This window comes from Pinus tabuliformis, chromosome 8 (genome assembly GCF_031772625.1).
Source record: "Pinus tabuliformis cultivar Carrire ecotype Pingquan chromosome 8, CPIR1, whole genome shotgun sequence".
NCBI lineage: Eukaryota > Viridiplantae > Streptophyta > Pinopsida > Pinales > Pinaceae > Pinus > Pinus tabuliformis.
The window spans coordinates 1,038,565,289-1,038,592,472 of NC_142294.1; the positions used below are offsets into that span (position 1 = coordinate 1,038,565,289).

The 27,184-nt window shown below is 40.1% G+C and overlaps 1 protein-coding gene across 1 annotated transcript in view; it reads left to right on the plus strand.

Moving 5' to 3' along the window:
• LOC149238907 (uncharacterized) overlaps positions 1 to 27,184 on the plus strand; it is a 212,354-nt gene that overhangs the window by 84,060 nt on the left and 101,110 nt on the right. Inside the window, exons 3-4 of the mRNA XM_089373226.1 lie at positions 12,526 to 12,614; positions 12,768 to 12,906. Coding sequence (XP_089229352.1) covers positions 12,526 to 12,614; positions 12,768 to 12,906 — 228 coding nt within the window. The remainder of the gene's footprint in view (positions 1 to 12,525; positions 12,615 to 12,767; positions 12,907 to 27,184) is intronic.

Below are 27,184 nucleotides of genomic sequence, written 5' to 3' on the forward strand. Positions count from 1 at the left end.
GAAAATGAAGAAATCTTCAAAATGAAGTCAGATATCATCTCCCTTAAATTAGAAGCAAATGAAGCAATACGTATTAAGGAAGAGATTGAGAAACAACTTGCTAAGAAGAATAATGATTGTGAAAGATTGGAAGAAGAGATTGTCTCCCTCAGGAAAAAGGTTGAAGGGATGGACAAAACCTCGAAGAGCTCTCAAGCCTTGGATGACATGCTCAGCCATCAAAGATGTCCGTTTGATAAATCAGGTCTCGGATATGCAGGTGAATCCTCAAGCAAGAATGATAATGCTTCAAACAACAAGGATATGAGGAAGTCTGATAGAAATGTTGATGCTCCCAGTTCCAACAAAGGCAAGGAGAAGAGTCAAGGCAACAATGCAAGAAATCCCGCTCCAAGAAGACTTGCAGATGATGTCAAGAATACAAAAGGCGATGGATATTATCAAGGAATCCCAAGGCAGAAAGGCTTCAGAAGGACATGAAGGAAATCTCCATCTCCCAGGTACCAAAGTTTATTTCTTGGTTATTGTTATTTTTGTACAAACTTTGGACACATGGAAAAAGATTGTAGGGCTTATAATGATCCCGGTCAATCTCCGAGAAGCAATTTCGCAAGAAGAAGTGATGAATTCTTATTCATGAACAACATAGAATGCTTCAAGTGTCATAACATTGGTCATATGGCATGAAATTGTAACTTGATATGGGCATTTTCTCAAGCTAGAACCATGCAAAAGAAGAAAGTTACACAAGTATGGAGAAGGAAGCAAATACAATTCGAAAACTTCCTGAACTCTCCAGCGAACAACACATGTTGTTGACTTGATGAAGATATCCTTGATATTTCGAGTATTTGATGATGGGATTCTATCAAAAGGAGACCGTGTGTATAGTTAAGGGGAGCTTGTTATTCTTGATCATTATTGCAGAAGCTATCCGTGGAAGGGTCCTTATGAAATCCTTGATGAGCTATATTAACAATCATTCTTTGATAAAGATCATTTCTCAGGGGTACTCCATTGAAGAACATGATCTCTTAACTATTCTTTGGATTGTTGTTGAACATGTCTTCCACTTGATCACTCGGTAGAAATTGGAGTAGCAGAGAAGGTCATCTAATACTAGATATATAGGGCAAATAACTATGTTGCTGTTATTACAGAAGTTTATGTCTCGACTCAGGGATTTAATGTGAGAACAGGGAAATTATGGACAGTAATAGAGGCAACCTTCAAACAAACAAACACATCTGGAAAAGGAGCTTGAAGCAAGAGCAGTTGGTAGCATCTAACAAAACTGAAGCATTGCAAAAAGATGCCAATCAGTAAAAAGAATTTAAAAGACAGTCACAAATTGGATATGAAAATCTGCTAGTGGAGATAACTTGTAGAGACTTTTACAAGAACACAAGGAAAAGATGGCTCATCAAAAGGACTATAGAAAGAAGAATGTTGTGCAACCGAATATTGCTCAGTAACTTAAGGAGAAGCACAGAGATACAAAGGAACTCGAATCTGAAGAGAGATAGCAAGAAGGACAATTTCAGCGGCATTTTCTTTTGATGCAGACTATGAAGGCCTCTTAATTCTGACTGGGAGACAACAAAATATGGATTGAAGCATAAAAACTTGGACTTGAACATTTGGTGTGTGGCTATTTGCAATCTGTTTGGAAGCATTGAAGTGGAGCATCTTTAAGCATTGTTGAGGCCATGATAAAGTAGTTTTTTTTTGAGACATGAAGAAGGGATACTGTGCTAGTTGATGATAAGGCATCAATCCTTCTATCTTGAGTAAAAAGAAGAGCACTATGACAAGCGGAGTAACATACCCATGAAGATCTACTATCCATCAAGAACATAAGCAGTTTGATATGGGTAGCAGTTCGACAGGGGGGAGTCTCGGAGCACTCCTTTGCCATTGATGTCAAAGGGGGAGAGAAGAAGAATATTGCCATCAATGACAAAGGGGGAGATTGTTGATCTAGATTGTCATTGATGTCAAATGGCAATATTTTTGGATACTAAATGATGATATGACGCGAAGGAGCAAAGCCATGAGGGAAGCCATTGGAAAGACATTAGAAGCCATTGGAAGTCAAGAATAGGAGCAGTCAAATAAGAGCTATCGGAAGCCATCATGAAGCCAAAGCGCAAGAGGAAGAGGTCATTGGAAGCCACGAGAAGGAAAGAGGAACACATCAACGGAGGTGCATAAATAGTGTTAACGAAGGAGTTCATCGGAATCAGTTTATCGGAATCCATCATGAAGCCAAAGTGTAAGAGGAAGAGGTCATTTGAAGCCACGAGAAGTAAAGAGGAACACATCGATGGAGGTGCATAAACAGTGTTAACGGAGGAGTTAACATGAAATATCAGAGGAGGTAACATATCGGAGGAGTATTGCAAAGTATCAGAGGTGTTAACATAGGAGGAGCCATATTGGAAGTATCGCATGTAATATATGTCCAAGAAGAACCGATAGGAAGAAAATAGTGGAGGAGCATAAACAAAGTCATTGGATGTCATAGGAAGATAAGCCACAGGAGAAACAACGATATCGGAGGAGCATTACAATACGCCTTAATTAATAGCGCATCGCAAGTTATGAAGGCTTGTCACATTGAATCCCTCCCGACTGCGATATAAGGTGCGGACTTGATCGCTCCATTATAAACTGCCCTATTGTAATATCGCATCTGCGTGTATCAGAACCTTCACATCGCAAGTCTTAAAGGAATGTCACACTAAAACTGCAATTGCGATAATACATGCGGACTCGAATTGATTATAGTAACAACCCTTAATATGACATCACATCCGCCACGTCGCAAGCCTCTTTAAAGGCTTGCCACATTGAAATCCGCTGATTGTGATATGTACTGCGGACCCGATCATTTTATGGTAACAACTCTAAAGAAATATCGCATCCGTCGCATATCACAAGTCTTGAAGAGATGTAACGATGGAAAACCGCTGATTGCGATAAGGTTGTGGACTCGACGGGTTTATTAACAACTGCTTAAGATCGTATCGCATCCGCTCCGTCGGCAGTAGTGGAATCACTATGTTATGTGCAAACCTCCGAAAATTGCGATTGCGATTAAGGTGATGATGTGGCTGGTGGGACCACCCATTATATGGTTTTAACTATGTTGATATGTGAATATCGATGATGTTGATATCGGAGGACAGAGCACACTTGTAAAACCTCAGATTTTCATGAAAGTTGCGATTGCGGGATTAAAGGAATGACGTGGCACGTGGGATCTCCAATATGGGTATAACCTCTCTTGTGATGCGATTTCCGTGAATAATTAAGTTTGTGGATGAAAGGGCCTCTCTGATATAATTTTAATATGTGACATCATAAGTCGGCCTCTCTTCCAAATGAACGTGTCTTTTGAGTATTGGTGAACTCGAAGAGACAGAGGAAGCTGAAGATCGAGAAGTCGAAGGTCGAGAAGCCAAAAGGTCGAGCGAGCGCAGAGGAAGCCGAAGATCAAGCGAGCGAAAAAGGAAGCCAAAGGTCAGGCGTATCAGGCATCTATAACAGAGAACAAGGAAAGTTCACAACCAGTGAACTGGAAGAAACAGAGAAAGCTGTAGGTCCAGTAGGACAGAAGGAAGCCGAAGGTCCAGCAGGACAGAAGGAAAAAAGCCGAAGGTCCAACAGGACGGAAGGAAGCCGAAGGTCTAGCAGGACAGAAGGAAGCCGAAGGATGAGAAACTCTGTTGATCAGGGTAACCTTTGAAAGACATAGACCAGTGATGAATTAATCAAGTACATAACGCACCCTGAAAAACAATTTTGCGAGGGGAAAATAAAGTTTCATCTGACATCGTTTGAAGGGAGCAGTAGCCAGCACCAGCATTGAAGCGTATGTGAATTTGTTTTTGGGAAGTAAGAGATCGCGATAGCAAGAACAATGAGAAGCAGGCATGCCTGAAATAGTTACCACAACAGTAAAGAACAGAGAATTACCTTTGTGCAGATATTGAGAGCTTAGCACAACTTATCAAGGATATCTTGTTGAAAAGCATCAGCAGATCTTGGAAACATTGTTGGAGATCATGATGGCTATTTGAAATCATCATGAGGTAACTTTGCAGACTCTGTGTGGACAATACGAAGAGTTGTGAAGACTCCTTCATATGAAGAGGGGTTGTCATTGATGTAGCATTGAAGTTGTAGATTGACAGAACACAGTGAAGAGGATTTTGAAAGCAGTGTAATACAATCAAAACATGCCTTGACAAGATAGGGTCGGAGCCCTTGGGGTTGGTTCTTGAGAATTGGAAGGATTGGTGTCCTTGGAGTTGGTGCTCCTAAATCCAAGGTTGGTGCCTTGACAAGACAGGGTTGGTGCCCTGGAGGTTGGAGCCTCACAAAAAGTCCAAGTTGGTGCTTGGCAACTGGTTGGAGCCCTATATACACTATACTTGATTTTTTGTAAAGGTTATATTAATAAAAGAATTTATTCCTGTTGTTCATTTTGTGTTCTAAATATAAATGATTTAACTGGTAAAAATAACAATTGAAAAGGAATTCTGATTCACCCCCCTCTCAGTATTTCCAACAGGACATTTTCAATCTAAAGAATTCTCATAAGAAGATTCAAATTGGTAACCCATGTATATAGCATCATATAATCTAACATTATCACATAGCAAGGCCTTGACTAACTGCTCTATATCTCCACAAGATCAGAGCTCAATGTTGGAGAAACCAATGATGTATAGACACCGTCATCATTGTCTCTCTCGGAACACGTCCTACTCAGGTTCTTAAAGTTTGTTCCACCAGTTATCTGGGATTCCTAGTCCTTAAAGAATATTGATCCTCTACAACGACTCTTATCTTGGATGACCTAACTCATCTTGAAAGAGTATCAAATGCCAGATGTTTACCTAATCCTCCATTTTGTCTTCCCAAGTGAAGACAAGAATGATGTATCTATCTCTCCCTCTCAACTTAGGGAGGACATACTCATTCCACTGAAGGAATGTACCCATTCCTATAAAAGGAATGTACCCAATCTCCCCCTTAATTAGGGACTTGACCAACATCCCTCTTGACCAGGGACTTGCTTCCAATAGCGGTTCAGGTGGGGATCACGAGATAACCAGCTGCTTGTAGAACTCCTTCCTTTGATGTCATGAATTTCTTCTTTGTCATAGAGTCTACATATTTTTGGACTTCCTCATTGGGCACAAACCATCCATCACTTTTATTCACGAGTCAGTCATGTGATCATTTCTATCATCGAAAAGTGATCCATTAGTCCATATCTAGTCTTTGTTCATGCCATGCTGCCTTTCTTCATGCGATATTTCCTCAAGGATCTTTCATCCTGCTACATGGGCATCAATTGTGGAAGACATTTACAGTTGTTTCCTTGGCAGCCTTGCATAAGCCCATCCAGATATCATTCAAAAATAAGGAATGAACATTAAATCAAAATTACCTTTGTGATGGTCTTTCATCATGACCTCTTTCTGTTTGCATCAACATCCGACATACACATTGACACATCGCCAAAAGATATACATTCTCAAGGGTATCCTTTTTTTTCCAGACTGCTTCATATCTTTCATGTAGATATCATAGTCAAATCTCTTAGTCCTCGAATGTTGATTGCCTTCTCCATAGTTGCATATTTCACGGTCTCTTGCTTTTTTTCTTCACACATTTCCTTCTAGGAACTTCCGATCATAGTTCCTCGAATTATTGTCAACCACCTCATATTTCATATGAGGACATATTATGTTGATTTCATCTAGTCAATGTGTGACCCATGCCTTCCTGCATCTTTTCAATGGAGGAGATTCTTTTCTTTTGATCATGCTCTTGAGATAGAGCATTTATCCATGTTACCTGCAACCATATGACATGACTCTACAATATCGAATACAAGCATACATACCTCATTTTCCTTTAGGTCATCTAGACTTCCTTTAGCAGCTTCCTTGATTGAAAGAACTTCAATCCCTTGATCTGCTTCACCTCTTTTGTCATCATACCATCATTCCATGAATTCCACAAGTTGGAATTCTTGATGAAACACTTGCTTCCCTTTAATTGGTGAACCTTTCGACGAAGATTCCAATAGAGAATCTTAAGTATCCTCATCCAGAAAATGCTTCCTTTTGACTGATATATGTTGAGCTTTGAACTAGATGACTTTTTCCTTTTCCTATAAGTACCACTTATGCTTCTAATGAGGTTACCAAGAGCTATAACTGTCCATCGGTGACTGACATAGACTTTTATTTCTGCTCTCCTTCATGCTTCTCTCTGATCACAAGCTCTTGCTTTCAGTGCTTCTATGATGCCATGATGCATCCTATCATGCTCCTTAGTGGCTCGTGATTGCCATATCTTACAATAGAAGAACTTAAAAACAAAATCTTGAAAAGGACTAGGTGAAGAAGACTTTCTCAATCATAGTAGAGATCTCTTACTTCCTCTTTCTTGGATTTCTTCTTTTCAACTTCTTCCACTTCTTCGGTGATATGGGCTTCTTCTCTTCTTCTTTTGTTATTGTGCTTCTTGAGCTTTGGACAATCTCTTTTGTAATGCCCATATTCTTGACATCCATAGGATTGAATCTTAGCCATGCTCTTTTTCTTTTACTGAGGACCAAATTTCCTAAAATTTCCTTTTCTCTTTGCCATAACAACATATGCTTGATTTTGCTCATTTGATCCTGCACCAATTTTTCCCTTCATCCTAGTTTCTTCAATCTTGACTAGTGTCCATAGATCCTGGAATGGAGTAGCTTCTTTCTTCCCATAAATGCTTGAAGTAATGTTGCCCCACTCTTCTGGTAGTGCATTTAGTACTATGGTGGTCATCTCCTTGTCAGAGATTATTTCTCCCAGATCTTGAAGTTGATTCCTTATTTCAAATATCCTCGTAAAGTATGAGGCTATTCCTTCTTCTTAGCTTGTAGAGTTCTTGCCTTAATGAGATAACTTCTCCTATAGTGCTTACGGAAAACAACTCTACTAGTTTGTCATATATTTCTTTTGAAGTTTTGAGTTTAGATACATATGGGATGAGGGGATCCTTGATGGGTTCTATGAGAATCCTTTGAGCTCATACTTCCCCTTTCGTAAACTTTGCAAGTGCTTGAGCATCTTCTTTCGACGGCTTGGTGATTGAGCCTTTGACATGTTTCGTGACCTCATTTTCAATGAGATTCAGATCTGTCCTCTTCTTCCATGCAAGATAGTTTGAAGCCCCAACCAATTTGTTGCTTTCCTTGCTAAAAGACACATTGACAGATTTAGATGTAGACATAAATATACTTCCACTTGTTGTCTCCTTGAATTTGATGATGATATAGATAATAAAGAACTTCTTCTTGATGAAGATAGTTCTCTTCAAGAATGATCCTTGACTCCACAAAGACGGAGATCACTTTAGATCCTTTGATGCCTTGTGATCAATGATGACTTCGTGATGATGTCTTGATGCTTCTTGGATGATCTTCTTCAATGGTAAGGACCTTGCTTCAACGAAAGGGAGATTGCCTTAGAACTTTTTGAAGATGATGACAACGTCCTTGATCTTGCTTCTCTAGGATGAATAGTCTTCAAGAAACCTTGATTCGTAGGTTCCTTAAGCTTGAGTAGGGTCTTTGTGGTCTTTTGAGGATCCCTAGACTTCTTCTGGTGTTGACTTCGATCTAGGGTTTTGACATTTCTTTGTAGATCTTGACTTCCCTTTGATATCCTTCGAGATTTGATCCTCGAGTGCTTGTGCGTCCCTTGATGAGATGCCCTTTCCTTGATTTTTCACCTTAGCTCTGATACCATGTTGAGAAATCTAGGGCATTAGGATTAGGTGATTTCTCTATGATGATAATTGCTTGTGAATGCTTTTTACTGCTTTAGATTAGGATATTTCTTTTCTTAGACTATTATAGTGTACTTCTTCACCAAACAATTACGAAAACATGAACTATAAAGAGACAAGAGACACAGAATCTAGGCGATTAACCACGACGAAAACCTCTCTATTCTTGAGAGAAAAACCCAAACGAATTCTTCTTCTTATAGAGACTTCAATTAACGAACACCAAGACCATATCCAAGACTGTTGACCTATTACCTTCTCCAAGACCAAGTCACAAGGCTTCATTGTTTAAGTTCTTCTTCCTTGAGTCAATGATAGTCAAACTTCCCACTACTTCGGCTAACCTTCAGATTTTGGTCATTAGCTCAGATCAACACCTTTCGGCCCTTCTTTAGAAACCCTAGTTTCGATACTAAAGAGATTTTTTTTCCTCAACTTCCTTCGCTTGAAATGGAGACTATTCTTCCTCAACTCGGCTTGAGTAGGCACTTGATTCTTTCCTAAATCCGCCTTCTTCAAGATGATTGTAATATCTCGACCCTTTTTGCAGCAGACACCGCTATATTCTCGCACGTGTGGAGGTGATAGCCCAGAAAACAAATAAAAAATAAACTCAGTGATGACCCTTCTTTCTTTGCTTGGTAATAGGACTCTACTTGAGATCTTTCACACTTCCTTTTCTCACTTGCTTGCTTGTTCGAAATTGTTCTTCTCTAATGAAGGCCGAGCTGCCATATATATAGTGTTTGTCCATCAAATAAGCCGACTTGTGCCAATGGTAAGCCGGCTTGTCATCCTAGAAGCATCCTTTTCTTTTTTGGAAGGCCGGCATGAAGGAGGGTTTGAGATGACGTCTTGGAGGGTTTGTGACACAATCAAATTTTCTTTTTACAATGTGTAATATGCCCAAATGGGTCTTCAAACTTTGACATTGACTCCATGGACTTTATGACATGATGACCAACCATAAAGGCTCACAATGAGAGCCTTAACTATAAAATAAAATTCCTTGATCATGAAACCCATGATTCAAGCATTAAAAAAATAATTTTATTTTCTCCTTTTCATCAATTACATAAAATCATGATTACACATATCATTATGAAGACTGAAACTAGTTACACTTTTCAACACTACTAGGGCTAAATTTAGTGACTGCTGCAGTTAATAGAGAGTAAGTTGAGTTAACAGTGTCAAACTCTTCAACCTTGAGTTGAAAGATAATGATCCCTTGGCTCTAGCCTCTGAAATTAGAGCCATCATGCATATAGATGCTAATTAAGTGAAGATGGACATTCCTCTCACAGCCTTTGTCAAGGCTCTCTACCCTAGATAATCTCATTACCTTGAATCCCTGCAAGCTAGTGAGCAACTTAAGTCCATTACTTTTGACACTCTCCTGGAGAAGATTGCAGAATGGGAGAAGGCTTTTGGGAAGAGGAAGACAACTTAGTCCCCTGAAGAAGCAGTGTGTCTTGCTTAGTGTTGGAAAATCAATGTGTTTATAGATTAAAATTAATTCTCCTTACTTGATAATTACTTGTGATATTTGTTGGCCTTTTATTATTTAGTTTTACTTCTTCATCAAGCAATTACCAAAACATGAAGATCACATAGACACAAAGACACAAAGAACACAAATTATAGGCTCCACGCCAGGGCAGAACCCCAAAATTGGGGAAAACCCAAACAATGCTCTTCTTATACAATCAGATCAAAACGAGACCTCCAAGACCCAAAGACTAAACCTCCTCCAAGCACAAAGTCAGCCCTCCAAAAGTCTTTCTTCAGTCAAGTGAAAGTTCACCAAGTCAAAGATGGTCAACCTCCACAAATTCTGTTCCAACTCAGAATCTCGTCTCTCTTCCTCAGGTATGCGATTCGGCCTGCAATCTTTGGCCCTGCAACTTACACAGAAACCCTAGATCCCTTCATAAGTTCATACATGTGGGTAAAACAGTCCAAGAACTCGAATTTTCTTTTTCTTCATTAGGTTTCTCCTTCTTCTTGTGTTTCACTCTTCCTTTTGTCTTCTTAATTGCAGAAACTGAACTTGTTTTGTTGTGTCTTCAAAGGAGGACAAAGTCTTCCTTATATATAGTCATCCAAGAGAGTGAAAAGGTGCCTCAACAGAGCCGACTTATCATGGCGGGGCCAACTTGGTGTTGGAGGACAAAAAGACTTTACATGACTCAAAAATTAATATTTTTCTTTTGTTACAAAGAGTCCAACTGGAACTTTAATATATGACAAATACTCTTCTTGACTCAACATTCTCTAGAAGCATGAAGGACATATGCTTAACCTAGACTTGAGCATGAAACCCATGCGTGAACAAATAAAATTCTTTTTCTTCTTTTACATAAAATACAAATTGATACAAGTACAAGGATATATATGAAGACTGAACCTGGTTACTTTTCCAACATTCAGTGAGGGAAGAATCAGTCACATGATTCTCCTAAAAGAAGTAGGAGCATAAGAGGATTTCAAAGAAAGATTTTCTTGCATGTTTGGCCCTGTTTGCAGCTGCCTCTTCTTTCTTTCTGTCCTTTGCATAAATTAAATCATTGGCGAGTTTCATAACCTTCGGGCTAGAAGACATACAAAGCCCAACATGATGCCCCGGGGATCATAGCCAAATGGTATTTCAACTTGCTAATCCCTCCCATGATTTGCTGCCCATACAATTTGCAATTCAGTTTTTGCTGGTTTGTCACATCTTCAAGTTCCCCATATTGCCAAAATGGATCCAGGGCCTTCAGCATATTTGCAGTGGAAATGGACAGCATCAAAATTCAATCTTAGGGCACCAAAGACACAAAAAAAGGCATTAAACCCCTACTAGAAAAAAAGAACAGAATATTCAGTTAAGAAAGCCAACCTTTAGAAATTTAGATTAGACTATTTGCAATGAAAAATTGCTATAAGAGGGTGTATAAAAAACTAAAATCAAGCTTGCTGTCCCATTATAAAAGGAACTCTTACACTGTGTTATGAGCATGGAAATCATGGCAAAATCACAAAAAAAGGAAAATATAGGGAAATGAAGAGGCAAGCAAGCAAGCCTAAATCTATGAAAAAAATCCATTGACATGGTTGGATTTAAGACAATGTTGCAAACATTGACATCGGGAAAAATCAAGAAGGGTCCAGAAAACCAAAAAATTCTAAAAATCGCAAAAATATCTGTAAAAATGTTCAAACATCAGCTATAGGCCAAAAAATCACAAAATTGGGATGTTTGCAACACTGATTTAAGAACATACCTGTGAATCGAACATGACAACACCATTTCACTGCTTTGGAAAATAAACCTGAACCTTTGCTCCATTAAAAAATATTTGTTGGTGATGATGAGGGTTGTTTGGTCCTCGATCCTTCCTTGAAGATGATCACAAGATGATGACAAGCTCTCCTCCTTCCTTCTCCAAAAGCAAACAAACAAAAATGACCAAAAAACACCATCAAATTGTGTTCAAACCCTGTGGGTTGGTTGGCTAGGCAATTTTTTCCACTGTGGTGCAAGATTTCAGGAAATAACGTGATGTTTTACAAAAAATCATGATTTTTGCTTGGTAATTTTTCAATGCAGGGGAAATGTCGCGATTTTCTGTAACATCAGTGAAAAATCACCAATGTTATAAACACTGGTATTGCCTACCCTCCACATGCATCCTTATCTCCATATGAAGCAATCTCCGCATACAATAAGCTTTCTAAGGAATTGTCGACAGTGTTTTAACTTTTGACAAAGGGTTGTGGCTGTTAAGTCTGCAAGTTCAAGCATTTTACCTGAAAAATAAAGGCAATTAAAAGCAAACCATTTCTTTAGTAATGATTCATTTTATATCGTAACAACACAATTTATAACTTTATTCTTTGGGGCTTCAATTTGAATCATGTGCTACAGTAGTCTGTGTTTTTTAAAGCAAATCAACAGAAAATCTGGCAACTTTTGAGAGATATATGAACTTTTTCCCTCTTCTTGGATTGAGAAAATCTAGTTTATGTTGAATTTTCCTAATTTTACATAAAGCCATTCCTGCATTTGAAAAAATCTAGATATGATCCACATAATTTTACATAGAGCCACTCCTGCGTTTCTGTATATGATCCACATCATAGCAAAGATCCACATTTGTGTCTATGTGCTTGCCTTTGTGTTTTCAACAATTTGTTATAGTTGTGAGCCAGTTGCCTCTGAGCATTCATTAAACATTTCCACCCAAAAGCATTAAGTTCAGAGTAGGATTTGATATTGTCAAATTCCAACCTGAAATTTGTGTCTGATGTCCCATTTGAAGGGGGGTTGTACTTTTTCCCATTGCAACATTGTTCAAGAGTTCAAAAGTGTTTCCTTGTTACTTTGGTTATTTCAATCATACCTGAGACTAGCAGAAGCTAACCGTAACTACCAAGCTTGTGGCAATTAATCTCGACTTAAATGTTGAAGTCCTTTTTCTTTTTGATATGACCTTTAGTTATTTAATCTACCAAACAAACAGATGAAGTGAAATCCCTTGCCCCCAGATCTGGTGCGTAAATCATGATGTGATTCCATCAAAGTGGTTTCCTATCAATTGTAGCAGTATTCGTTGTCAAATTTTGAATCTTATATTGTGATTTCAATTTCATTGGCCTCTGCGATTTTAATTGTTGCAGTGTTACGATACAACCAAGGTGATCACTCCGCTATACTTCAAAGGCTACTGCAAGCTTGCAAAATTCGAGCAAATTGAATGGAACAACAGGTATGCTGCAATCAGTCCTGTATCTATGAGATGTCTAACAACTATTATCTGTTAATGCAGTTTGAATTGTTTATCCATGCTGCTGAAGACTTACATTTTTTGTATACTTTGCATAAACCTGTCAAAACTGATAATATGTTTGGATTTATGCAGGAGTTTCTCTACTGCACATGCAATTCTTGTTTCAGTTGTTTCTATATACCTCTTGTTCTTTTCTGATATTTTCCATGACAATGCTCAAGATGGACCTGTTACTCTCAGAAATTCGCAGTTCTCAACCTTTATTTTGGGGGTAACCATTCATTCTCCCTGTTATATACGTAATATTTGGATGGAAGCTATATATATATATATATATATATATATCTCCCTGTTATATACTTGATATTTGGATGGAAGCTATATATATATATATATATATATTTTTTTTTTTTTTTAATTTTTATTTCTATATATATATATATATATATATATTTTTTTTTTTTTAATTTAATTTAATTTTTATTATCATTATAATTATCTTTTGTCCAGAAGAAAAAAGTCAGATTTTCTATTAATTTAATAAAATATTACATGCATATATGGTTGCGGCAGCATCCTTCATCTGGATTTATCAGGGTGTCAATATCCAAACCAGGATAAGTAAAAATGATCCGTGAAGTACTCGTTGAGATTAATGATCATTATCAACTATTGACTGCAGGAACAAAGTGCTTCAATATTACCTGCCCTTATGCTAGCAGCACTTACCACAGCAATTAGAAAGAAAGAAAACCCTTACCATGAGGATATAGGGTGAATACAACAATTTCAGGTCCGAAATGTTGAAGAACCTCAAATGGCTTTTAGGAAAAGGGAAAATCGGACACTTTTCATGTTTCTGTGAGATTAGAAGGATCATGAGCTTCTAATCCCACTGTCCTTCGACCACCACTCTCCCTTTACTAGCAGCAGTTACCGCAGCAAGTTAGAAAGAAAGACAAAAATCCTTATCATTAAGGTAAAGGGTGAATGCAACAGAATTTCCAGTCCAGAAAGTTCAAGAGCCTCAAATAGCCTTTACTGCAAAGGCAACACACACTTTTTATGTTGGTGTGAGATTAGAGGGACCATTGGATTCTAGTCCCACTCTCCTTCAATCCCCATGCTGAAAATTAGCCCAAATCCAACCGAGTAGCCTCCCTTGCTTTAGCATCTGCTGCCTGTTATTTTCTCTAAACATGTGTGCAAACCTGATGTCCTGAAAACCCATTTTAATTCTTGGCCATCTGCAGTGGTGCCCAATACATATCAGAAGAGAGTCACTGAAGATTACCCAATTGTCAGTTCTAACTGCCCTTGCAGTCATTGTAACTAGAACTTTAGCCCATAGCTTGGCCAGTTCGTTTGAACATATGGTAAGTTCTTTGTTGAACATAGTTATCCTACCCCTCATAATCAACAATTTGCTATATCCAGCTCTCTCAGGGTTTTCTTGTGAAGGACTAAAATTAACCCACAGGTTGGTCAGATTGTTTGAACCTATGGTGAGTCATTTTCTGAACACGATCCTCCTACCCCCATAATTGGCACACCCCCTAGCTCCAACTCTGCTAGTGTTTCCCTGCAAAAGCATCATAAGAAAAATATGCATTTTTTATGCCATTCAGACTGTTGGGGGGGAATGAATTTTTCTATTCCTTCTGTCAGTTATGGCCTTGTCCATATTGAGCAGAGATGCATTTAACTTTATATACAGGCATTAGACTCTCAACATTCCCCTTCTGATACATTGGATTACCAAAATGCTGGTCAAAGCTCCTGAAAGTCATGTTGCCAAGTGGCATATTTCTAGATTATATACTTTATTTACCCTCAAATTGTTGAAATATGTAACTAGGTTTGGTCTTCATAATGACATGTAATCATGATTTTATGTATTTAATGAAAAGAGGAAAATAAATTTATTATTATGAGTCTTGAGGCATGGGTTTCATGCTCAAGAGAATTTATTTTATAGGTCAAGCACCCATTGAGTGCTTCTAGGTTTGTCATAAAGTCATTGAGTCATTGTCATGTATTAAAGACCCATTTTGGCATGTTACATATTGTAAAAGAAAATTTATTGAGTCAAAAGACCCTCCAAGACCTCGTCATGGCACAAAGATCAAGTCAGCCTACATGAAGAGACAAGTTGGCCTAAAGGAGAAATTTGACCCATTGAGAAGCCTATATAAAGAAGACTTCAACCTCATTTGGAACACACACTTCACTCACACAAGTTCGATCACAAGGAAGAGAAGAAGTGCGAAAAAGAAGAGGACAAAGGAAGAAGAAGAAGTCGAATTTTGGGATTGTTTTTGGGCTATTTCTCTCCACACATGCGAAGGAATTAGGGTTCATGCTATTGCAGTAAAGCCGAGTTGCAGAAGTGAATTTAGGTCATCAAGAAGAGCTATTTTGGAAGCCGAATTCTCTAGGAGAGAGAATCTATCCAAGCGAAGAAGAGAGGAGCAAAAATACATCATTATTTCTCTCACGTGCAAGGGTTAGGGTTTTTGCAGAAGAAGTTGCTGGGTAGGTTGAAGTTGCAGAAAGACGCTGTTGGGTAGGTCGAAGTTGCAGAAAGAGCTGTTGGGTAGGTCGAAGTTGTAGAAAGAGTTGCTGGGTAGGTGAAGTTGCAGAAGACGCTGTTGGGAAGGTCAAAGTTGCAGAAGACGCTGTTGGGTAGGTCGAAGTTGCAGAAGAAGCTACTGGGCAGGTCGAAGTTGCTGAAGAAACTGCCGAAAGTCAGATTTGCAGAAGTTACTAGAAGCAAGGTTTGACTTGGTCTTGGAGGGTCTTGGTCAAAGGGTCAACGGTCTTGGAGTTTGTCAATTGAAGGTCAATAAGAAGAGAAGAATTTTGGTGGGTTTCCTCTCAGTTGGAGAGGTTTTTGCCCTGGCTAATCACATACATCTTGTGTCCTATTGTCTCATTGATTTTAATGATTTGGTAGCTTTTTGATGATAGAGAACACTAATAATAATAAAGGAAAGAAGAAGTTAACCAAGAAAAGTAAAAATGCATCACAAGAAGTTATTAAAGTAAGAGAAATCACCTACACTTGCTGTCCCCAGATTTCTCAACATGGAGCCGGAGCTATGCTGACAAGTGAAGTAAGGGAAAATCAACAAGGGACATTCAAGGACATCAAAGGAATCAATTTTCAGGAAGATCCTCTCATCTTCAAGGCATTTGGAGGACAAGGATCACTTCATCATCTTGAAGGAAGCCAAAAACCTTGGTTCATTCAAAGAAGGCATCTACACTTGGAACATTATGGGGATCCTCGCTCAATCATCACCTCAAAGGAGACCTCAAAGACCCTACCTTTACTGAAGGAAAGGATACAAATTGAAGCATCTTAAAGTCTACTCATCCAAGGAAAACAAGATCAAAGGCATTTCCATCATCATCAAGGATTCAAAGTGATCTTTTGAAGAAAGACATCTTCATCAAGAAGAAGTCCTCTATTACCAATATCATCATCAAAATCAAGAAGGCAACATGTTGAAGAGGAGTATCTTCACAAGTAAGTATATTTATGTCTACATCTAAATCTATTAAAATGTCTTTTTGCAAGGAAAGCAACAAGTTGGTTGGGGCTTCCAACTTTCTTTCATGGAAGAAAAGGACAAAGTTGAATCTAATAGAAAATGAAGTTCTGGAACATGTGAAGGACTCAATCACTAAACCTCCAAAGGAAGAAGCTCAAGCTCATGAAAAGTTCATGAAAGGAGGAAGTAAGGGCTCAAAGGATTCTCATAGAATCTATCAAGGACCCACTCATTCCATATGTATCACAACTTCAAACATCAAAAGAAATATATGACAAACTTGTAGAATTGTTCTACGTAAGCACTGCAGGAGAAGTGATATCGTTAAGACAGGAACTCTACAAGATAAAGATATCAAAAGAAGATGGAATAGCCTCATAGATTATGAGGGTGTCTGAAATAAGGGACCAACTACAAGAGTTGGGAGAGATAATGTCTAACAAAGAAATGACTACTATAATGCTCAATGCATTACCGAAAGAATAGGGTAACTTTACATCAAGCATCTATGGGAAGAAGGGAGCTACTCCATTCAATGATCTATGGTCACTATGCATTATTGAAGAAACCAGGTTGAAAGCAAAAAGTGATGTAGGATCAAAAGTGAAAACTCAAGTATATGTTGCCATGGCGAAGAGGAAAGGAAAGTTTGGGAAATTTGGTCCTCAGAAAAGGAAGAAGAATATGGTGAAGGTTCAATGCTATGGATGTCAAGAATATGGGCACTACAAGAGGGATTGTCCCAAACTCAAAAAGGACAATAACAAAAGAGGAAGAGAAGAAGCCCATGTCACCGAAGAAGTAGAAGATGCCGAAAAGAAGAAATCCAAGAAGGAAGAAGTAAAAGATCTCTACTATGATTGAGATAAGTCTTCTCCACCTAGTTCTTTTCAATTCTTGTAAAATATGGCTATTATGGTAGGAATCATTAGAAGCATGATAAGATGCATCATTTTAGGAGATGGCATCATAGGAGCATTCAACTGAAGCAAGAGCTCAAGACATCATCATAAGAAGCTTGAAAGATAGCTGAAGTAGGATTTTATTGAAGTAAGTAGCTCTTGGTAACCTCATTAGAAGCATAAGTAGCACTTATGGGTAGAAGTAAGTCATCTAGTATAGAACTCATCATACATCATTGGGAAGGAGCATCTGCAAGATGAGGATAATCAGGATCCTCTACTGGAATTTTCATTAGAAGGTTCATCTCTTGAAAGATGTCTCGCTAAGAATTCCACTTGGGATGGGATTCATTGTTTAGAAGAATGATGGTATGATGACAAAGGAATGCAACACATCAAAGATGATTGAAGCACTCTCAATCAAGGACATGAAGCTGTTGAAGAAAGTCTAGATGACCAAAGAAGAAAAGAGGTATGTATGCATATGTTCAATGAGTTAAGTCCTGCAATTATATAGTTGCATATAGTAAGGATGCATGCTCTACCTCATGAGCATGATCAAGGGAAAATGATCTCTTTCATTAAAATGATGCATAAAGGCATGGGTCACATATTAACTAGATGAAATCAACATAATATGTCCTCATATGGAATATGAGGTGGTTGACAAAAATGAAGGAACTATGATTAGGAGTTCCTGGGAAGTAATATATGAATAAAGAGAAAAAGGAGATTGTGAAAAATGCATCTATGGAGAACGTAATCTACATCCTATGACTAGAAGAATTGACTATGATATCTCCATGGGAAAGATATGACGACCTTGGAAAAGTTTGAAAAGAAAGAAGACCCTTGACAAATGAATATCTTGGAATGCAGGATGTTGATATTGCAACAAGCAGATGTCATGATGAAAGGCCATCACAAAAGGTAATTTTTGATTTGATGTTCCTTTTTGGTTTTTGAACAATGTCTGGATGGGCTAATACAAGGCTACCAAAAGAAAGGTGTGGATGTCATCTAGAACTGGTACTCATGTGGTAGGATGAAATATTCTGAAGGATACATGATATGGAAAAGGTAGCTATATGAGGAAAAGCCAAATATGGTCTAATGGATCACTTTCTGATAAAAGGAAGAAAGACATGACTACTCTGATTTGAGAAGGAAAGTGATGGATGGCCAATGCCCTATGAAGAAGTCCCAAAGATGAAGGCTCCATAATGTTAAAAATAAAATTCATGACATCGAATGGAGGAGTACTACAAGCAGCTGAAGGTCCCATGATCTCCACCAATGAAGAAAGAGCTGCTGCTGGAAATAGGTCCCTAATTAAGAGGGAGCCTGAAAGCAAGTTTCTAATTAAGAAGAAACTTGGAATCAAGTCCTTGGCTAAGAGGGAGCTTGGACAAGTCCTTGGATAAGAAGGAGCTTGGGTACATTCCTTTATTGGAATGGTATATCCTCCCTAGTTGAGAGGGAGGGATAGACATACCATTCTTGTCATCACTTGGGAAGAAAAGAATGGGGGATTGGGTAAGCATCTGGCATTTGATACTCTTTGAGGATGTGGTAGGGCATCCAAGGTAAGAGTAGTCGTAGAGGACCAATATTCTTTGAGGACTGGGAATCCAAGATAAGAATAGTCTTGGAAGGACATACCCTATGAACACTCGGGTGGGGTATGCTCCTGGAGAGACAATGATGAAGGTGTCTATAAATCATTGGTCTCGCCAGCATTGTGCTCTGATCTTGTGGAGAGATAGAGTTGTAAGTCAAAGCCTTGCAATGTGACAATGCTGGATGATATGATGCTATACAGATGGGTTACCAATCCAACTCTTCTTATGAAAATTCTTCAGATAGAGAATGTCCAAGTACCTTGTTTGGATTATGAATACCTCCCTAGTTAATAGGGAGTCTTGAAATATGTAACTAGGTTCGGTCTTCATAATGACATATGTAATCATGATTTTATGTATTTAATGAAAAGAGAAAAATAAATTTATTATTGTGAGTCTTGAGGCATGGGTTTCATGCTCAAGAGAATTTATTTTATAGGTCAAGCACCCATTGAGTGATTCTAGGTTTGTCATAAAGTCATTGAGTCATTGTCATGTATTAAAGAATCTTTTGGGCATGTTACATATAGTAAAAGAAAATTTATTGAGTCAAAAGACCCTCCAAGACCTCGTCATGGTACAAAGATCAAGTCGGCCTACATGAAGAGACAAGTCGGCCTAAAGGAGAAATTTGACACATTGAGAAGCCTATATAAATGAGACTTCGAACTCATTTGGAACACACACTTCACTCACACAAGTTCGATCATAAGGAAGAGAAGAAGTACGACAAGAAAGAGGACAAAGGAAGAAGAAGAAGTCGAATTTTGGGTTGTTTTTGGGCTATTTCTCTCCACACATGTGAAGGAATTAGGGTCATGCTACTGTAGTAAAGGCAAGTTGCTGAAGTGAAGTTAGGTCATCAAGAAGAGCTATTCTGGAAGCTGAATTCTCTAGGAGAGAAAATCTAACCAAGCGAAGAAGAGAGGAGTAGGAATACACCATTATTTCTCTCACATGCGAGGGTTAAGGTTTTTGCAGAAGAAGCTGCTGGGAAGGTCGAAGTTGAAAAAAGAAGCTGTTGGGCAGGTCGAAGTTGCAAAAAGAGCTTCTGGGCAAGTCAAAGTTGCAAAAGAAACTGCTGGGCAGGTCGAAGTTGCTGAAGAAGCTGTTGGAAGTCATATTCGCAGAAGTTGCTAGAAGCAAAGTTTGACTTGGTCTTGGAGGGTCTTGGTCAAAGGGTTAAAGGTCTTGGAATTTGTCAATTGAAGGTCTATAAAAAGAGAAGAATTTTGGTGGGTTTTCCTCTCAGTTGGAGAGGTTTTGGCCCTGGCTGATCGCCTACATCTTGTGTCCTATTGTCTCATTGTTCTTTATGATTTGGTAGTTGTTTGATGATAGAAAACACTAATAATAATAAAGGAAAGAAGAATTTAATCAAGAAAAGTAAAAATGCATCACAAGCAATTATCAAAGTAAGAGAAATCAATTGATTGGTGTTGTTCCATTTATCGCCCTGATGCCTAGAAGTGTCCCATTGAGCTTCTCTGTTGTAAGCTTTCGGCTTAGGGAGTCTTCCATCAGAATATACAGGAAGGGGGACAGTTGGCAGCCTTGCCTAATGCCCCTCGAAGCTTTGAAGTAGTTTTTCGGCCTGCCATTTACTAAAGGGGCTATCCAAGGTTCTTCTATACATGCTTTAATCAATTTTATAAAATCAGAACTGAAACCAAATGCAGTAAGAACTTGGAGGAGGAAAGAGTGCCTTACTCGGTCAAAGGTGTTCGCCATGTCCAACTTAATGAGCATACCTTTCTCTTGGCATTGGTGGCTGGAATGGATGATTTCCTGCACCAGAATCACGTTGTCCAGGATATGCCTGCCTTTGACAAACCCACCTTGGTTGGGAGAGATGAGTTTTTCCAGCAGAGACTTTATTCTATTTGCATGTAACTTGGTGAGAATTTTGTAGGATGCATTACATAGTGAGATTGGCCTGAAGCGATCGAACGCCACTAGGTTCGCTTCTTTTGGGATTAGCGCTAGGAAAGTGGAGTTTGTTCTTCCTCCCACTTTGGCTTTTTGGAGGACGCCTTTGATCATTCGATACAATTTTGCCTTGATGAAGTCCCAACAGATTCTATAAAAGTGAATGGAGAACCCATTGGGTGCTGAAGCTTTGTCTGGTTCCATCTTCCATATGACATTGCTGATTTCGTCTTCAGTAAAGGCTTCAGGAGTCTTGAGTTATCCTCCTCGTTAACCAGTCTTGGGATGTGATTGAGGAAGTCTTTTGATTCCCATCATCATCTGCACCTTCTTCTTTGTACAACTGCTGGAAATGAGAGGCTATAGCCTCTTTTATCAGAGTTGTGCCTTGGATAACAGCCCCATCCGGTGAGGTGATTTCAGCAATGTGGTTTCTAGAAAGTCGGGTTCGAATTTGCTTGTGAAAGAAGGTTGAATTTTTGTCTGCAGACACAAGCCAGAGATTACGTGATTTGAGCCTCAAGGATTCTTCCTCCTCTCTGAATGATCAGAGAGTGCTGAGTTGAAGTTCTTGCTCGATCTGAATTTCTGAGCAGGTAATGTCTTGTAGCTCCATGCCCCTTTGCAAATCGAGCAGTTGCTTTATACTTTGTTTTCTATGACTAGTGAGGGAGTCCGTGGGCTTTTTTATCCATTCTTTCAAGGCTGTTTTTGTGGCCTTTAGCTTTTGTTCCCTAACATAGCTGGGCGATCCAAGAACATGGGTGGACCAGGCCTTCTTGACTGTATCGATGAACCCTTCCCTATCTTCCAAGAGAGGGCTGAACCGGAAGGGTATTGGCCCCAAATTTTCCTCTTCTTCCAGCAGAAGAAGAATGGGTTTATGATCTGAAGTTAGCTTTGGCAGAATTTTTGTGGAAATGATCTTCTTTTTAGAGAGGAAGGTGCTCTGAAGTAAGAATTTGTCCAATCGGGCTAAAATGTGCTCCGCCCCAGCTCTGTTGTTTGTCCATGTGTAAAGCCCTATTTTTGGCTTAAAGTCTAGTAAGTCCCATTGTTGAATCAGGTCTTCCACGAAGAGAAGTGGTCCCTGCTGCTGATTCCTCCTCTTTTTTTCCTTTGGGTCAAGGATTAGATTGAAGTCTCCTGCTAGAATTATATTCTTGAGGGAGTAAGCTTCAAGGAAATTGGACAGGGTTTGCTAGCAGTCTTTCTTTTCTGCATAGAGGACAGGTACTTAAAGATTAAAGAGAGCGGTAATCTTACTAGCAAGGTGCCGGAGCTCAGTGTAAATCCAATACTGCGTTTGAAAGGAGCTCTCAAGATGAAACTTGTCTTCCTCCCAGAGAGTGGTAAGCCCACTGCATGTACCCCTTGCACTTATTTCTTTTCTGGCTTTGGTTTTCCATTTTACTTTGCTGAGGTCCAAACGGCCCCCCCTACTATTTTAGTCTATTGGAGCATGAGGATCTCGGGAAATTCTGATTTCATTAGGTTCTTGACTTCTTCAGCTTTTGAGGGATCCCCAGTTCTCTGCGATTCCAAGAGACTAATCACATTATTTACTAGTAGAGCGTTGTGGGGGGGGGGGCAGTACCTCCCTTGGGAGGCCTGGTTCTAGTATTTCTGCCGATGGACATCTCAATCGTGGGTTGGCTGCCTTGCATTTTTTGACTCTCTGCGTCTTCTTCTCTGGCCTCTATATGAGATTTCCTCCTCACTCTTTTCAAAGGCCTCTCGGTTGTCTCATCTTCCAAGGATCCAGAAATCTCTGGAGTCTTCCTCCTTGTCATATTTGCATAGGTTGGGGAACAAGAGACAACTCTTGGAGTTCTGGTTTGGAGAGGGCCCGTTTCCTCCTACCTTTTGTCTTCTTCCATGGTGGTGGCCTGCTGTTCAACCTCTTTATCTGCCGGATCTGGGAGTTTTTTTGGTGCACTGAGGATTTCAAAGGGATTGGTGGGTATGTCTGCTCTTGGAGGGACTAAACTCCCCGTTGCTTGCACAATGGGAGGAGCACCACTCCCCGTGAACACTCCTTTCCCTTTGTTTTGTTGTTTTGTTTAGTTGTTGCTGATTTCGGGCCCTGAGTCCATTGATCTCCTTTCGCGTTCTCGGGCTCCTCCTCTGATTTATTTTTACAATGCTTGGCAAAGTTCCCATAGACATGGCAATGCCGACATTTAAATGGGAGTTTCTCATAATCTAGAACTTGGATGTGAGATCAATCAACCACCATAAGTTTTATAGCTTCACGGAGGCCTTCCTCTAGGTAAACTTTTACATATAATCTCGGGCAGGAGTATTGGTCCCTCCTCTCTGCTCGATCGGTGTATTTGCCAAGTTTATGACCTATGGTTTCTAAGGATTTGGGGTTCCAGTACTGCAGAGATAAATGAGGCAAGCGCACCTAGACGGGGACAACCAAGGGCACATTTTGAGTCGGGTCGAAGTTAGGAGTCCATTGCTTCAGGTACAAACCCTGAGGCCCCATGAAATACAGGGCATTTTTGAATATGAGGTTCCTGTCTTCTATCGATTCAAACACGAATATAAAGAAGCCTTTACCGACGAAGTGGCTTTTGATTCCTTCCTCGACAAGAGATCGCTAGTTCCTTTGCATCCACGCATCTATAGCTTTAGGCGAGGGCCATAGCCCAGTGAACTGCCCAATAAGCCCTCGTTCTGCTAGGTTCAAAGGTGCTTTGCAAGGTTCTTCAGTCGACAAAGCAACTGTGGGAAAGGTTTCCATTCTTTCGACAAACTTCTGCTGGTTTTCGTTTGCAAGCCGTTTATTGCATGCCGCTACCAGTTCCCATAACGCATGTTGAAATTTGGTATCGGAGGACAGGTGGTTCCCTTAGGCTTTGATCTTTGGCCTAGGGAAAAGTGTCCAAAAGAATTTAATTTTTCTCCTAAAGTAACTTTATAATTTTATAAAGTTAAATCTAATTTAAAAGTGACTTTAAGTGATAAAGTTACTAAGTCTAATTTTAAAGTAACTTTTATAAAGTAAATGAAAAATTAGAAAGGAAAAGTGACTTTGGAAATAAATGACTAAGGGTCTTTATTAAAGTGGGGTGAATTAAAAAATAGAAAGTGAGATTTAAATGAGCATTTAATCTCAACCATTGATCTAAATCTATTTCAGCCATTGGATTTAGAGATCACCCAAAAGTCACTTGGAGTTATATTAAAGGAGGAAAAGGTCATTCATTCTTTCATGAGCAGATTGGGAGAAGGAGAGCAAGAGAGCAAGAGAGATTTCTGAGTAGGGAGGAGAAGGAGACAGCAGCTTGGCACACATTCCAAGGCAGCAGTTGAGCAGATTTGTACAACTGATTCAGCACATAGTGAAAGGCAGATTTTTGCACAAAAATCGAGGAGCAGTTTGCTGATTTTTCTGCACACAAAACGGAGGCCGTACAACATTTATTGCTGTCCTGTTTGCTATAATTTCCAGATTGCTGTGAGGCACGGGAAAGGAGATAAGTTGTAAATTTGCTTGCTGATTTTTTGTTGAATAATTCTCACTGTAAAAAGACAATTTTCAGAAATAAAGAAGAGCTCTCAAACTGGTTTTCCCCAAGAATTGTAGGGGGTTTTTCCAGGGTCACATTGACCAAAAATCTCAGTGTTTAAATGTGTTTTAATGGCTGTTTATTACTGCTGATTTTTAATTCTGCAATTTCCAGCATTCTGAAAAATTTCCAGAATTTGTGTTTTCAGCAATATTTATTTTTTTCAGTCTGTTAAATGTATGGTTATGGGAATGGGCATTTAACTACATGGGAGAAATAAGGAGAAACTGAAAACCGGGGTGGGAAAACAGAAATTTCTACACGGTATCAGAGGTTGAGTGCTGAAGGGCAGTTTGGGACAGCAAAAGGAAAAATTACAGTTGCTGATTTTTCACTCAGAAAATTCCAGCAAGCTGATTTTTTTCATAAACATCAGTTTTATCTTTACTACAGCAGTGCTATTTTTCAGTTTTAGGACAGCAGGATGTCATTGGGATTGAGGGTGGAGGATAGACTGGATGGGCATATAAATTACAGCGTTTGGAAGGAGAGAATGCAGAGTATATTTGAGGAGGCAGAAGTCTGGGATATCATGGTGCATACCGCACAGAACCCTGTTGTTGTGCCCACTGATGTTACTCAGTTGGCTGAGTATAAAAAGAAGAACAATAAGGGTAAGAGGCTGATTCTAGACGGAATCAAAGACCATTGCATTCCTCATGTGAGAAGAAAGAGCAATGCCCATGAGATGTGGACAGCATTGTCCAATCTCTACCAGAGTACCAATGAGAACTGGAAGATGGTCCTGAAGGAGAAGCTGAAGAACATTAAGATGGGGAATGATAGTGCAGCTGGATATCTCACAAAGATTACCAATGTGAGAGATGAGTTGACAGCGATTGGAGAGGCCATTCCATCCACTGAGTTGGTGCGTATTGCAGTGAATGGCCTCCCCCCTTCATGGTTGAACTTTGCTGATGGGGTTTGTGCACGTGAGACCCTTCCCACATGGGAGAGGTTTTGGGATGATTGTATTCAGACAGAGATCAGGAAAGGACAGCTTGGGGCAGCCAAGCCAGTTGAGCAGGATGAGGACGTAGCACTGGTGGCAGGAGGCAAGAAAGGCAAAGGGAAGAAGCAGGCTTCCACAAGCAGTGGTGGGGGCAAAGGCAAAGGTAAAGGTAAACAGGGTAACACACAGAAGGACTATTCCAAGGTGAAGTGTTGGAATTGTCAAAAGATGGGACACTATGCAGTTGTGTGTCCGGAGAAGAAGAAGAAGAAGGGGAAGAACCAGGACGTGGCAGTTTCAGTTGAGATTGAGGACTTTGTAGGTCGTTTTGACCGGGAGTTTGCGTTCACTACGTGTGAGTCCTCTAGTGCAGGATCCCCTGCCACACAGGTTCAGAGGGAGCATGCTTTTCCCTCGATTAGCGGAGCATCTACAGGTATCTGGGATGTGGACAGTGGGGCTTCACGTCACATGACAGGATTCCGGGAGTACTTCTCAGAGCTTTCAGAGAGTGGCACTGATATTGAGGTAGTACTCGGTGATGACAGAGTTGTTAGAGCAGTCGGGGTGGGGACAGTGACATTTCAGAGGGAGTCCAAACCTCCCTTGAAGGTGTCAGAGGTTCTTTATGTGCCAGGGATGAGGAAGAACCTCATATCCGTCTCAGCTTTGGAGGACAGAGGATATGAGGTACTGTTAAGGGGAGGACAGGTGTTGATGTATCCCAGGGACGCTCTTGCTGATTCAGCTAGAGTGATAGGTGTACGCCATGCAAAGGTGTACAAGTTTGCATTCCAGCCCTTTTTGGCATTGAGCAGTAGTACCGACAGCAGAGCTAGCAGTTCTGAGCTGTGTGAGATTTGGCACCGTAGGATGGGACACATGTATCATGGAGCCTTGAGGACATTGCGGGAGATCACTATAGGTGTGCCAGATTTCAGTGCTGATCACTTTGATACTTGCAGAGGTTGTGTGATGGGCAAGTTTGCCAAATCCCCTTTTCCCAGCAGTGACAACAGAGCGACGGGGATACTTGATTTGATTCATTCCGATGTGAGCGGTCGGATGTCTCATGTTTCCTTGAGTGGATATGAGTACTATGTTTTATTCATTGATGATCACTCCAGGAGGACCTGGATTTATTTTTTGAAGACCAAGAGTGAGGTCTTCAAGCGGTTTCAGGAGTTCAGAGCTCTTGTGGAGACTCAGATAGGTCAAAAGATCAAGTCCTTGAGGTCGGACAATGGAGGAGAGTACACCCTTGGAGAGTTTGTTGACTATTGTGCGGAGGCAGGCATTAGGAGGGAGTTCACTGTTCCTTACAACCCCCAGCAGAACGGGGTTGCGGAGAGGAAGAACAGATCCATCATAGAGGCTGCCAAAGCCATGATACATGATCAGGGGTTGCCATTGTTCTTGTGGGCAGAGGTCTGCAACACAGCTGTTTACTTGCAGAACAGGAGTTCGCATCGTGCCTTGGGGCACATGACTCCGGAGGAGGCTTTCTCTGGGAAGAAGCCTGATATTGGTCATCTTCATATCTTTGGATGCATTACATACTCCTATATACCCAAGGAGAAGAGGACCAAACTAGAGACCACCGCAGAGAAGGGTATCTTTGTGGGATACAGTGAGACCTCAAAGGCCTTTCGGATTTACATTCGTGCACAGAGGAGAGTTGTCGTCAGACGGGATGTGAAGTTCGAGGAGGACAGGGCCTTTAGGTGGTCACGAGAGTTAGAGTATCTGGATCAGCCAGACCCTCAGCAGCAGTTGAGTCAGTCGCAAGGATCCAGTGGGCAGGGATCAGGAGGATCCGGAGGTACATCTATGAGGATGTCAGGTCCATCAGTGAGCAGTGGCTCGCCGAGCCAGAGGGGTGGTGCTCCGGGCAGCATGCAGAGCAGTTCACAGAGCAGTTCACTAGGGAGTCCACTGATGGACAGTTCACACGGTACCTCAGCTTCTACAGGTTCAGGTGCAGGCAGAAGGACAACAGACAGATA